The sequence below is a fragment of the Cryptomeria japonica genome, chromosome 10, assembly GCF_030272615.1.
Source record: "Cryptomeria japonica chromosome 10, Sugi_1.0, whole genome shotgun sequence".
Taxonomy (NCBI): domain Eukaryota; kingdom Viridiplantae; phylum Streptophyta; class Pinopsida; order Cupressales; family Cupressaceae; genus Cryptomeria; species Cryptomeria japonica.
This window is the reverse complement of record NC_081414.1, coordinates 3568262-3581459: the sequence shown is the minus strand read 5'-3', so window position 1 is coordinate 3581459 and position 13198 is coordinate 3568262. Positions and strand designations below refer to the sequence as shown.

General features: G+C 38.5%; 1 protein-coding gene across 2 annotated transcripts in view; it reads right to left on the bottom strand.

Moving 5' to 3' along the window:
* Positions 1–12570, bottom strand: part of LOC131069413 (protein ORANGE, chloroplastic) — a 123582-nt gene extending 111012 nt beyond the window's left edge. Inside the window, exon 1 of one of the 2 annotated variants that reach the window (XM_058004827.2) lies at positions 11974–12570. In XM_058004827.2, coding sequence (XP_057860810.1) covers positions 11974–12188 — 215 coding nt within the window. In that variant the 5' untranslated portion in view covers positions 12189–12570. The remainder of the gene's footprint in view (positions 1–11973) is intronic. The other variant, XM_058004825.2, reaches the window with a different exon arrangement.
* Positions 12571–13198: the final 628 nt, after the last annotated feature.

Genomic DNA, 13198 nt, shown 5'->3' with positions numbered 1-13198 from the left:
TATAATTAAACTTTTATTTTCAGTCTCAAGAAAGTTGCTTTATAAAAATATTCAACTTAAACATTAATAATTAAATTATTTTCTTTCCATAAGCCTGGCCGAAAAATGGGGGCATTACACAAAGTTAGGTATAGCTAAGGAAGTTTTGCAAGGGACTCGGGATCAAGAAACTAAACAATTTGAAACAGCAAGAAAGACAAAGCTGCAAAGGAACCTCATAAAAAAAAATCAAATGGGTGGGTTGATACCCCCCTTTACTTGGTTGTCAAGAGGCTCCTTGAGTGCTGCAAATATGGAATAAGATTATAAAAACAATTTCAATGCTTGGAAGTAACTTATGATCACCCTTAAGTATGCCACAATGAGACATGATGTGAGAAGTTGTGTCTCAACATCCACAACTCTTTGCAACAAGTGCAATTCATGTCTCTTATAATTTAATTGTCATTAGTTAGTTAACTAATTATACATCGTGATACTCCTCCTTGGACAGCAATAATGGAGAGGACAATTTCTTGTTCATTCGATCTGTGGTGTCTCCCCTTGGACAACAGACTGTAATGTCCCCTTTTTCAAGCGAAGTCAATCAAGAGCACCTTAGCCTATTATTTTATTTCTTGTAGGCTAAAGAATAAGGCAAGGGAAATAATTTATTAATTTAACTTTTGCTGTCCAAAAAATAACTTTATGTTCATAAAGAGGCAACTTATGTTTTATTATTAAAACATTGTTCTAAAAGAGGAACAATAAATTGTCAATAGGAGGAGGCCAAAAGTAAAGTTTATTTAAAAGGTCTTTCTAGACCCTTCAAAAATAAAGTTTTGGAGGTTTAAAAAAAAAAAGAAAATAATATTATATTCCCTCAAAGAGCCTATAAAAAGAGTTGGGCATTGAAGAAGATCACCTATTGTATTGTGAATAAACCCTCATTTCAAAGATTGAACCTATGAGTTCATCTTCCTACCTAGGACAAAAACCCTTTTGGCATCAAGATTTGGAAGATTTCTAGATTTTGATTTAGGATGAAAAACCTCTTGTCCAATCGAGTGATCTCATTCAAGGATCATTGGTGTGCTGAAAAGTTTGAAGGAGTTCCATTTCATAAGTATTATTGAAGATCTTCATATTGTGAAGTTTGCTACATTAGTCCGTACCACTGCTACATTAGTCCGTACCACTACTACAATAGTTGCATATTTTGTAAGATTTCCAGATTAATGGGTGTTATTTCAATATTATATCAACTTAATTTATGAACCTTTTTGAAAAATATATTATTTATTGAGGGGTTTTATTTCATATCATTGTTATGTTGACAACAACATCAGGTTTTTAGTTTTATTGCACTATTATAATAATAACAACAGATTGTAGTGATGCTTGTGAGGTTTTTTTACCAGATCGCAGCCCTGTGATTGTAAAAGGAAGTCGTCATACCCCCATAAAACCAGTCGCATGTTTTTTTGGAGGGCTGTAAACAGACGTATAGGTCTGTTGTGTTTAATTTACTACAATAAATGACTGCTGTGCTAAGTATTTTTGTCTACTGTTCTCATTTTGTAGGGGTTTCTTTGACAACCATCCATAAATGGGGTATTTCATATTTGTGAAGATGCTTGTGCAAGCAATATCATTTCAGGTCTGATCGCACCCTTATTTTGCTGTTGTACCTCTCTTTACAGCAGCTGTACATCTTAGACATCCTCATTCAGGTTTTCCTAGTCAGTATCCATTCTGTTCTATGAGCATAACCTTCATTTTGTGCAATGTCTTCTCCACCAGGGTGGTACTTTGGCATTGATTGTAACTTCATATCAGTGTTGTGACTTCACATCATATCAGAATTTTATGATCCAGTTTGCTGCATTTCATTATTTAATGATAATATAGAGTTCTAGAGGTTTGTTATTTTATTGTAGAAAGCTGTGTGGGTATCCATCAGTTCATAAATTTGATATTGATCTCTGTATGGGTCGATGGATGGCTTAGCTACCAAATCAGCCTATTTTATCATTCGTAACTTGTCATTACATGCGTTAGAAGTTGTGTGGCTTGCCGCAAATCAGTATAATAAGTTCAAATATTGTTTGCATTCTAGTCACCGTTTGCTCTTACCATTGCTATTCCAAGATCTCGATGATCAAAAAGTGCTAGAATTTGTGCAAGAATACTGGGTAATTATCATGAGTATCAAATATTGCAGTTTCGAACATTACATTAGAGCACTATCTCTATCATGTCAATTATCAATTAAGAAAGGATACGACTTCCAATCAAAATACAAATCATTTGAGGAATGAAGCCTGTTAAATAAGAATAGACTTGGTTTGTGGAATTTAGACAGCCATTCATCTCCCTTGAGAGCATACATATACAAAATTAATGAACTTTTATGTTCCAGATGTATTCTCTCTCAGCGTCTTTCTTTAATCATTAATCATCATCTCTACTTTACTGTTAATTACTGTTTCTACAAACAGAACATCAAGATTCTCAAAGTATCTTAGTTTTGAGCTTTGTCTACCGGATATCTCGTTGAATCCAGATCACTATAGCTATCCACAAATGCTACAAAGTGAACCCCACGCATAAATGATGGATAGATTGATGCAGCCAAACTCCCCTTCAATAATTATACAGAATGTAACAATACAATCAAAATAGATGTGACTGATTGTTGATGTGTCTTTTGTACACAACCAAACACAGAATAAAATACCCAGAGGTATCTTATCCTCTCTTGAGTAAAGTTCCCGAATGCTGAAGATATCGCAGAAGGATCAATCGGAAGAACTTCAAGGTTCTGTTATGTAGGATCTTTACTCGTGGATAAGCACCAGTGGTCGTTGTGTTTACTGTTTTACAAGGGGCCTTACGTACTTTCAAGGAAAGCTTGTTCGTACAATTACTTTTCTAATGAGGAAACAGGATTCTCTTAATACTAACTAATGTTTCAAAAAGATCAAAAGATAAAGGTTTTAAGGAGGTGATACTTAAACTAATCCTAAAAAACGACTCAATGAGGATTGGTCTTGATAAAACTCTACCAATTTCAGTATTGCCAAAGGATTACAACTCTACTGGAATTGGTGCGATCTTCTAAGGGGATTCAATGGTTTTCAAATCATCAATGGGATAGATACTATCAGTAAGATACATATCAATACCACAACAATGATTGAACTTTCAAACAATCTTAATGTCTCCAGTTGACCACACAGGGCGTACTTACAATCAGTAAGGAGCTAGTGGTTTGGATTCTGAGTTTTACCAAAGATCAAGCACAACATTCATCCTTTAATCTTAAAACTTAAATGCTATCTCTACTAAGAGTGATTCAAGAAGATAAACAACCATAAGAATAGCCACAAGGATTGCAATAAAACACCATAACTTCAATATTTCATTGATCTCATAGCCAAATAAAACAACAATTGTTCAACTTTCTCTCTTCACTACTTATTTCTCTACCGCTGACAATATTAAACTTATTTCTCTTTTTAAATTCTAACTCTCTCTCTCTTTAAAATGAAATGAGTGAGGGCTTATATAGCACTCTCAAATACAATGAACGGCCTGGATCAAAAGAAGATCAACGGCTGAGATTCTGACACCTAAACCCTAATTAGGGTTTGTTACAAAAAAGTCCCTATTTAGATAAACATAGCCCAATGGGAATAAAGTTGCCACATCATTTTATAACAATTTTTTATCTAGAACTTTGTTCCCTTTCCTATGCTCTTTTCTAGCATATTCAATGAATCTGGATGTAATCCCCTCAATCTCAGCAATGGGAATCTCATGAAGATTCTTCATTCGTTCTTCCAAGTGGAGGACTTGATCAAAAGCAGTGAGAAGAGTCGTCTCCCATCCAGGCTCTAGCTCTTTTGTTTTCTCAATCAGGAACATAGTAGCATACATCCGACCTCGCTGCTCCTCTGTGACCAAGTTCTCTTCCTTGCAAAAAATGATCTTGATCCTATCTTCCAACTCTTGGACATCCACATCAGTCTCGATCTCAATCCTTCTGTCAAGGATCGTACACAATACATCAAACACCTTGTCTTGAATAGGGTGGATGGTGTCTTCAACTCGGCTGCATCTGGTATTGATATCTTCGAAAAGAACTTCCTTCATCTGGAGCAAAGTTGACCACTGCAGAAGGCTATGGGCTTCTCCATCCATTATCTTCTCTTGTGCTAGAATCTGTCTCGGTGTCCTTCTTATCACTTGCAAGACCGGGATGACAACATCTCTAGTGTGGGCGAATGCATCCACAGTTATCAATAGATTATGAATGATCTCAAGAACCTGGATAGCCCGATGGACTGTCTTCTTCATCCTTGTTGCAAATTCAATGGCTGCCTTGTAAGATTCATCAATCCAAGAACTCATGAGTTGGGCTAAGTTCTTCATCCTTTCTGCCTCATTTACCGATTCGGGAGGAAGTGCCTGCAAAGGTGATATTGTTGGACCTTGTCGTCTCAATGGCTGACTAAGATGACTAAAGTAATTTCTCCAAGCACTAACCTCTCTTTCTAGCTTCTTATTCTTTTCCATTTCTTCTTTGAGTTTGTCATTAAGTGCTCTCACTAAATCAGTTGCTTCTTCCATGGCCTACTCGGAGGTAAGTGGACCAAAATCAAATGTCTCTAGATCATATTCTTCTACTAGAATCTCATCCTCATACTTGTCTATCACTGGTGTAGCTATCTGTACCTTTCTGGATCCTGCTTCATCTCTAATTACCTTTGACATCTTTGTGGCCTTCCGCTTTTCAATCTCTTCATGGGAACTTCCTATGAGACTTTCCAACACTTGTTCTTCCTCTTCGACCACAACTACCCTTGTCAATCTTTCTTTTAGCCAATCTGGAATAGAGGACTTTCTTTCCCTCACTTGTATTTCCTTAGGCAGAGGTCTATCTTCTCTGAAGGGGGATGTTGCTTCATCATAATTCCTTCCTTCTTGTTGTTCATTAGCCCCAACCTGGAGAGATTGACTTGATGAATGCTGAGGTGTTTGTCCTTTACCTTGTTTATCATTCTGCACCATGGATTCCATAGACTCATCAATCTCATACACTATCTGTCTTTGATCTTCTCTTTGACTTGTTTCTTTTTCATGCCTGGAAGATGTACTTGGTGGACGATCAGGATTTACTTTTTGCTTCTTCTTGGAAGGTTCTCTCTTCTCAGGCCCTTCCTTTCTCTTCGGTCCCTTGGAATGAGAAGCATTCTCACTCACACTTGCTTCTCCTTCCTCTGTTCTTGTTTCCAAGGTGAATGTCATAGATACGTTATGCTCTTTCAACTTTTGATGTTGTACGTCCACCCATCTGCGAGTGCAAGTTAAAACGGGATCCATCAATGCTCTTAAGTCTGCAACTTTGGGCTCGTTCCAATCTATCTTCACCTCTTTATCCTCCTTCTGATAGGAAGATTGGAGATATCTACCACTGTCTTGGGCTTGATCGGCTACTCTATAAACCTTACATTTCCTAATGAGATCCAAGGGTAATCTAGAATGCATCTTTCTTTTCACTTCTATATCATCCTGAATATTTATCCAGAAGTCTTCTCCTTGAAACTCATGTTTGTGCTTCCTCCCAACTGTCTCTTCCATGTGACCATGAGGGACAAAATTCTCCCTTGAGGCAAAGGATGTGAACGAATATAGAGATAACTCCTTTTCTGCATCCTCCGCAGCTTGAGAATTAGGACATACTTCAATTGAATTTCCTAGTAGAATGGGTACGGGGATACCATTTCCATGCTTATGTCTTGATGCTCTAGCATAGGCTGCCAACTGTCTGGTCACCTCAAGTAATATTATCCTGTCCGTAGGATACCTTGGCAACATGTAGGGAGGTGAAGGGCATCCATGGACCCTGATATAGGTGAATTTTGGAAACTGAATGAACCATGCACCATGCTTCTTCACGAGTTCTTGTGCCTTCGGAGACAACCGATGGTGAATTCCTCCTTGCAATGTCCTGGTGATATACATCGTGAAGGTATCATTGACTAGCTTGTAGCAATTCTTAGGTGGATGATGTAGTTGAACATAAGAATCACAAACTCTTATTTCTTCAGGTCTTCTCCCAACAACTCCTCTGTGTGGTAGCCCTGCATACTCAAAACTTCTAACTAAGGAATATATAACATATGAACTCATGTGAAATGACTTGGTAGGGGCTAGCCTTCTCAATTGCAAGTCCAGGTTATTACTAATGATTCTAGCCCAATTGAGCTTTCCTTTTCCTTGGACAATCACTTGTATGACGAAGAATATCCATTTGTCGAAGAAGAAGGCTTGAGAGGCACCAGTAACCCGATTGAGCATGATTATCAATTCATTGAATTCTTCTTGAAAATCAATTCTGTGCGGCGTATTGGGAAGCTTGTTCAAGCGAGGTCTACTCTTGAGTAACCAATTCTTGTTGATGAAGTTCAGACAAGAATCAGGATCATCCTCGTAGATAGACCTAGCTCCTTCCAAACTTTTGTAGATCATGTCTCTTTGCTCCAGGAGATGAAAAGCTTCACTTATAGCTTCCTCTGAAAGGTAGGCTAAGACAGTTCCATCCTCGACTACAATCGTCCTTGAATGTGAATCATAGTGCCGAGCGCATTCAATTATCAACTCATGACATTTGACTGCAGGAGGAAAACCAGCAGCCTTGATGATGCCACTCTCATTTATCCTCTTGGCAACAGGCAACGACTTGCCGATGTAGGGCGCTTCCCGAAACTTCTTCACATTGAAGTTTCCTAGATTGGTGTCTCCAATATTGCTCCACTTGGACACGATCCTGGTCTCCAAATCATCGTTCTTCTGATCCTCCTTGATGAGAGCCTGTCGGGTAGTGGATCCACTGGCCTTGGAGGTCGTCATTTGATACCTACAAGAAACGCTTAAGTTAGGTTTGAGCATGATATCTTAAGATAGGAAATTTGAGGCCTTTCAAGGAAATAAAAAGATTATAATTTGAAAATAATGTGATAAATCCTTAGAATTATGAATTTTCAAATTGATATTATTTATGAATTAAATCAGATAATGCAAGACTTAACCTCACAAAGGATTGATATAGAAAATTAAATCTAATCTTCAATATGCCTTCGAAATCTGATCATACATACCTCCTCCTTGATTTTTAGCTATCAACCTTGAAAAAATGAATAAAAGAAAATGGAGATCTGCTGGACAAAGGTCTTTGATTTGAATTTCAGGTCCTTCCCTTTTGATGACTTAACCTTCAATCAGCTTCCAGCAAGATGTTCGCCTTCAACCAGCTTTCAAGTATTCTTCAAAATCTGGAAATTCGCCTAAATCTGCTCAATATCACACCTCTAAATCTGCTCTTCTAATTCGCATAGGAGAGAATGAATAAATGACAAATGATTTCACAAAACACACCTCTCCTTTATAGGGCGCTGACATTATTTGCCCAATAGGCCGACTTGACAAATGCATAAATAAATAAAATAAAACCCTCTACAAGCTGGCCGACTTGATGATAAAATGAAAGAGTGCCAAAGTGTGGATTTTTTTATTTTTAGGATAATTTCAAAGCCTAAAGGTTGATTTTAGGTTGATTTTGCCAATCTTAGGAATTGCTTAATCAAGGTATATTTGCATTATTTATCAAAGATAAGGCTTAGTGAGTGATTTGAAATAGGAAAAATGTGCCTTGAAGAGATTCGCAAGTGAATTATTTGAAGAGACAAGGTAAATCTAGAAGATGTTTTTCTTAGACACTAGAATGTCCATGGTATGAGAGAGGTTTAGATCACCCCAAGGAGGCTTGTTTGACTATCTCACTTAGTTATATTTACTCCATTAATCAACATCTTCATGACCCTGACTTTTTACCCCTTCATGCTCTTGTCATCATTTCTTTGCCTAGTCCAAACAAGGTGAATAATAGGCATCCCCAAGGATTTCTCCCTGCACCCTTTGGAAGGGTCAGGAGCGATTTCCTTGATTTTGCCTCAATTGCCTCATTTTTTACTCCAAATTCCTCTTAAAGGTGAGCACATGCTAGCTTTAGCTCAACAAAGCCTAGGGATTCAATTTTCTAGCTTCCACCAAGGGCAAATTAGGTGATTATAAGAATTTCGCTCTGGACCCTTTGGAAGGGTCAGGAGCGAAATTCACTTTTTAGGTCAAAATTCACCCTTCTTTCACTTACAATCTCTTCTAAGGCAATCTCTAAGGCAAATCCACCTTGATCACTGACTTGGCTCAACACTATCTTGGAGGAAAACATGACATTTTGTGAATTTCACTCTGGACCCTTTGGAAGGGTCAAGAGCGAAATTCACCTTTTAGGCTTAATTTTCAATCTCCTTCACTTCAACTCATCTTGCAAGGCTTAAATAACCCCACTCCAATCTCAACACTCTAGGAATCAAAATCCTGACTTGACACAAGGAGGAAATAGTGGGTTTGAAGAATTTCGCTCTAGACCCTTTGGAAGGGTCAGGAGCGAAATTCACCTTTTGCTTGCTTATCCACACTCAATTTCATTTTCTTCACTTCAACTCATCTAGACTCCCTCATTTTGAATCCACTTCTCAACTTGGCAACATTTGTTTGATCCTCACAAGGCTTAAAAAAGAAAATTCGCTCAAAAACCTAGCCAGGGACAGGACCTATCTAGAATTTCGCTCTAGACCCTTTGGAAGGGTCAGGAGCGAAATTCAAGTTTTAGCTCAAAATTTGCATTTTTGATGATCAAAAATCATTCAAGGGCAATCCAAGGAGCTTTTCTCACCTAGGCCTAGGCCTGACTTCACTCAAATTTTGGAGAAAAAGATGGTTTTAGGGTTTTCGCTCTGGACCCTTTGGAAGGGTCAGGAGCGAAAATCTTGTTTTAGGCTTCTTCCTCCATCCTTTCAACTCTAATCAACCTCAAAAGGCAAGAAAACACTTGTCCGCACTCATCCAAGCTATAAAAACACAAAGCTTGACTTGTCTTGCAAGGAAAGTAGGTGATTGTAGAATTTTTGCTCTGGACACTTTGGAAGGGTCAGGAGGGAAAATCTTGGTTTAGCTCAATTCCTTCAATTTCAATGATTTCTTAGCAACTTGAAGTCATTCCTAAGGACCTCTCCCATCACAATTCACCTTAGTCTGCACTAGGCTTGGCACAAAATTGGGGAAAAAGGTGGTTTTGAGAAAATTCGCTTTGGACCCTTTGGAAGGGTCAGGAGCGAATTTCTCATTGACTTGATTCTTTATCCTTTCAATCTCATTCTTCCTTACAAGATAAAATTTCATCTTTTCTCATCCAAGGAACAAAGTTTTAAGCCCAAGTAAGGTTAAAAAAATAGGTTTGGAAGGAATTTCGCTCTGGACCCTTTGGAAGGGTCAGGAGCAAAATTCACCTTCTAGGCTAAAATCCTTCACATTCTCACATCTCATCACTTCAATACTAGAATGTAGGTCCAAACAAAGAAGGAAATGAGGTTTATGGGAAATTTCGCTCTGGACCCTTTGGAAAGGTCAGGAGCGAAATTTCCATTCCTGGACAAAATCCTCACTCTTCAACGCTTTCAAACATTCCCAAAGGCAAAAAACATGTCCATTCTTCCTTTCAACATGCCTTGGATATTAAAATTTGGTCAAACAAGGAAAGGAATGAGGTCTAGGTAGATTTTTGCTCTGGACCCTTTGGAAGGGTCAAGAGCGATAATCATGTTTTGGGCTTGATTGCTCATCTTTCCTTCTTCAATCTTCTCTGGGGGGCAAACATAGACTACTCTCCTTGCATCTCCACCTTGGTCCTGACTTTGGCTAAAGGGAAAATGAGTGTTTTCAAGAATTTCGCTCTGGACCCTTTGGAAGGGTCAGGAACGAAATCTTCACTCTTGGCTAGTTTCTCACTTTCTTTCATCTCATTCTCCTCCAAACTTGATCAATTCAACTTCCTTCTATCGCAATCCAGACAATCCATCATCCAACTGGGTCTAGGCAAGGTCAAACTAGGTTTTTAAGGCCAAAAGAAGGCAAAATGGAGGATTTCGCTCTGGACCCTTTGGAAGGGTCATGAGCGAAATTCTCCTCCCAGGTTGATTTTCATCATCCCAAGGTCTAAAACCTCTTCTCTAAGGCAAACATGCATTCCAGTCTCCGACACCATGCAGTAGAAGTTTCAAACTTGGTCAAGACAAGGAGCAGAGCAGAGGGAATATGAATTTCGCCCTGGACCCTTTGGAAGGATCAAGAGCGAAAGTCATGGTTTTGGCTCGTTTTGCCTCTCAAACCTCCTTTCCTTGCCTTGGATATAACCTTCCAAGACTTCTTCAATTATCATTAAGTGAATTTGCTCATCAATTCCTGAAATCACCTCCTGAATCTCCCCTTGGCCACTGACTCTGCTTAATAGGCTCTGACCCGGAGGAAAACAAGACTCTGACAAGAAAACCAACATTCCAGACCTACCCTGACCTGAGACCTACCATCTCGTTCACCCAATCTATCCATCTTCATTCCCCTGAAAGGTAAAACTCCTCTGTGACAACCCTAGGGTTCAAGGTAGACAACATCTGACTTCCCAAATCCAGACTTTACTCAGCTTTGAAAGAAACCCTAAGACGAGCTCTTGGAGAGAAACCCTAATCTACCCAGCCCAGGCGACCACTCACTCACTCAGAAAACCTAGCAAGCAGAGAAAACCTAACTAAGGGAAAGAAAAACCCAAGAAAAAAGAGGGGGTCCCAATCCTAATGGGGCGATGTGTGAAATGGTCACAACACTGATCAATCTGAATTCAAACAGATTACCAGGTCACAGATATGCCAGCATATGATCGGTGAAATTGGCTGAAAAACTAGGGAGCTTTCAATGTGAAGGAATCCAGCTACTCCTTGGCCAAGAACCTGGACATTTCTTTCTTATGGAAGCCAGAACAATATCAAAGTTTGACCAAAATCGTGCCCAGATATCTAGAATCAATACCCATTGCATGTTAAATAAAAACAACTTTCGTGTTATGAACAGGTCATTAGAAAATAAAGTCTCGCTCTCCTTAAAGAGGTTAAAGACTTACAGGCAGTTCCTGTGATTTCAGGCCACTCAATTAAATTTACCTGTAATACTTCATTCTGACATTCATCTCCAAATCAGACATAATACTTACATGTCCTGTGATTTCAAGCCACTCAATTAAATTTACCTGTAATACTTCATTGTGACATTCATCTCCAAATCAGACATAATACTTACAAGTTCGAGCACCTTTAAACAAGCTGAAATGGATAGACTCTACGTTCTGATGACAGTCTCCAACTCCAAGCATGAGATTTGACTCTCAAACAAGCAGAAAATGAAAGTCCCTCATTTTCTGTAGTGAAATATTTTGGCGAGTTTTTTCACAAAGTCAAATCCATTTTGATGTATCAGTTTTGCCTCGTCCAGTCTAGCTAGTAGATATGGCAAGGGACTGTATTCGCTGGTTCTGATAACTAATAGAAGTAAGTCTAAGTTCAGAAAACTATAAAAAGTTGACAAATTTTCAAATTGAACTACACGAAGACATTTGTATCAATGGTTATTACAGATAAATGAAACAATTTTATTATCCTATGTGAGATCATAACAGTATATCTGATCACAAAGCCAAAACTGTACTCTCATGCAAGTTTGAAGTGAACAGAGAGCGAAATGACGGCAGCGAGATCGATTTAGTCACGCTGAAGCTGGAGCTAGTATGGTTAATTTTCATTAGAAATTTCCCGCCTTTGCAAATAAGGAAATAGCAGTAGTCATCTTCTTGCCTAACAATTAAAGATATAATTAATTGATAATAATAACTATATCATTACACCATATTTGAAGTTTGGCCTGAGAATTATAAAATTAGATCGAAAGAGAAGGCAGCTAAACCCTAGTTACAGTCGGGTGCAGAATGCGGGCAGATTGAATGATGATGAGAAATGAGATGGCACTGGCACTGGCACTTGCCTGGAGGGAGGCGCTTCAGTTGCATCGAATTTAGGCCCCTCTTCTGCCATGGACGATCGGCACCGGCAGTGTCTAGTTAAATGCTGCTGCCACCGGCATCTGTGGTTGAAGGCAAAAGCGGAGCAAGATCTTGTTCGCCTGCGATGCTTGGTGGGTGTGAAGGAGGCATGACAAATGCCAGCGAGGCTCCAATCCAGTGTGTAGAGTAAAGCCATTCTGATTCTCACAGAAATGCAGATTCAGGCATTTCGCGTGGAGGAAATGGCAGAGGAGGAATCCGAGCTGGGCCCTCTGCTTATGCTAGTAGTACCCGCAATAGATACGTGTCCTCTGATTAAACATCGCGCTGCCACAGAGTTTAATTACTAGCGATCAGTGTAGTAGTATTTTTTTAATTTTTACTTTGCTGTGTTAGCTCGCTCTTTGTCCAGGGGGCCCTGGAGACTGAAATGGATAAAATTTTGTTCTCGTGTTAGAACTGAGGTAGGCAAAAGGACTAAGGATTGAAAGATGGACCTTGCAGGAGGATGTGTTTTTAATTGGATAGTGACGTTATGTACCCCAACAGACTTTGAGGGGGACTCGAACTGGGGACGGGGAGGGTCACAACCGTAAGGATAGGATAGGTCTCATTTATATTCATATGTCGTCACCGATCACAACATAAGGATTTAATAATTTAAAATGACAGAACCTCATATTGCATTCTTGCCTTAAGGACAAAGATTCATTATTTGGTCAAAATCCCTTCCAGACAAATTATGATAGGAAAGAATAGTGGTCACTCAATAGTTGTGATTTAGGTTTGTGATTGATTTTTTTGGATTCATTGTATCAATCTTAGGTCTTATAGATTGTTTGTTTTCGTAGATGTCATTAAAAAAATCATTTCGTGTGAGTGATCTATTGAATTACAGTGAAAATAAATGATTTAATTATAATTTACTTAAATAAATAATTAATTAATAATAAAAATTTAAAATTTAATGTTTGGATTTTAATTGTTGTTATAATAGAATTGAACTTTGCTCATGATTTGATTTGACTAAAAAATGGTCATTTGGTGAAGGGCATTTGGTTTAATGGCAAAGTCCATGTTGTACCCATCTAGATGGTGTTGAGTTTAAATCTTCTAGATACAAAAATAAAAAATGGTCATTTTTATTTGTTTGCCTCGGTAAACATTTAGCATCCACTTTAGCATCTGAGTGATCTATTGAATTAC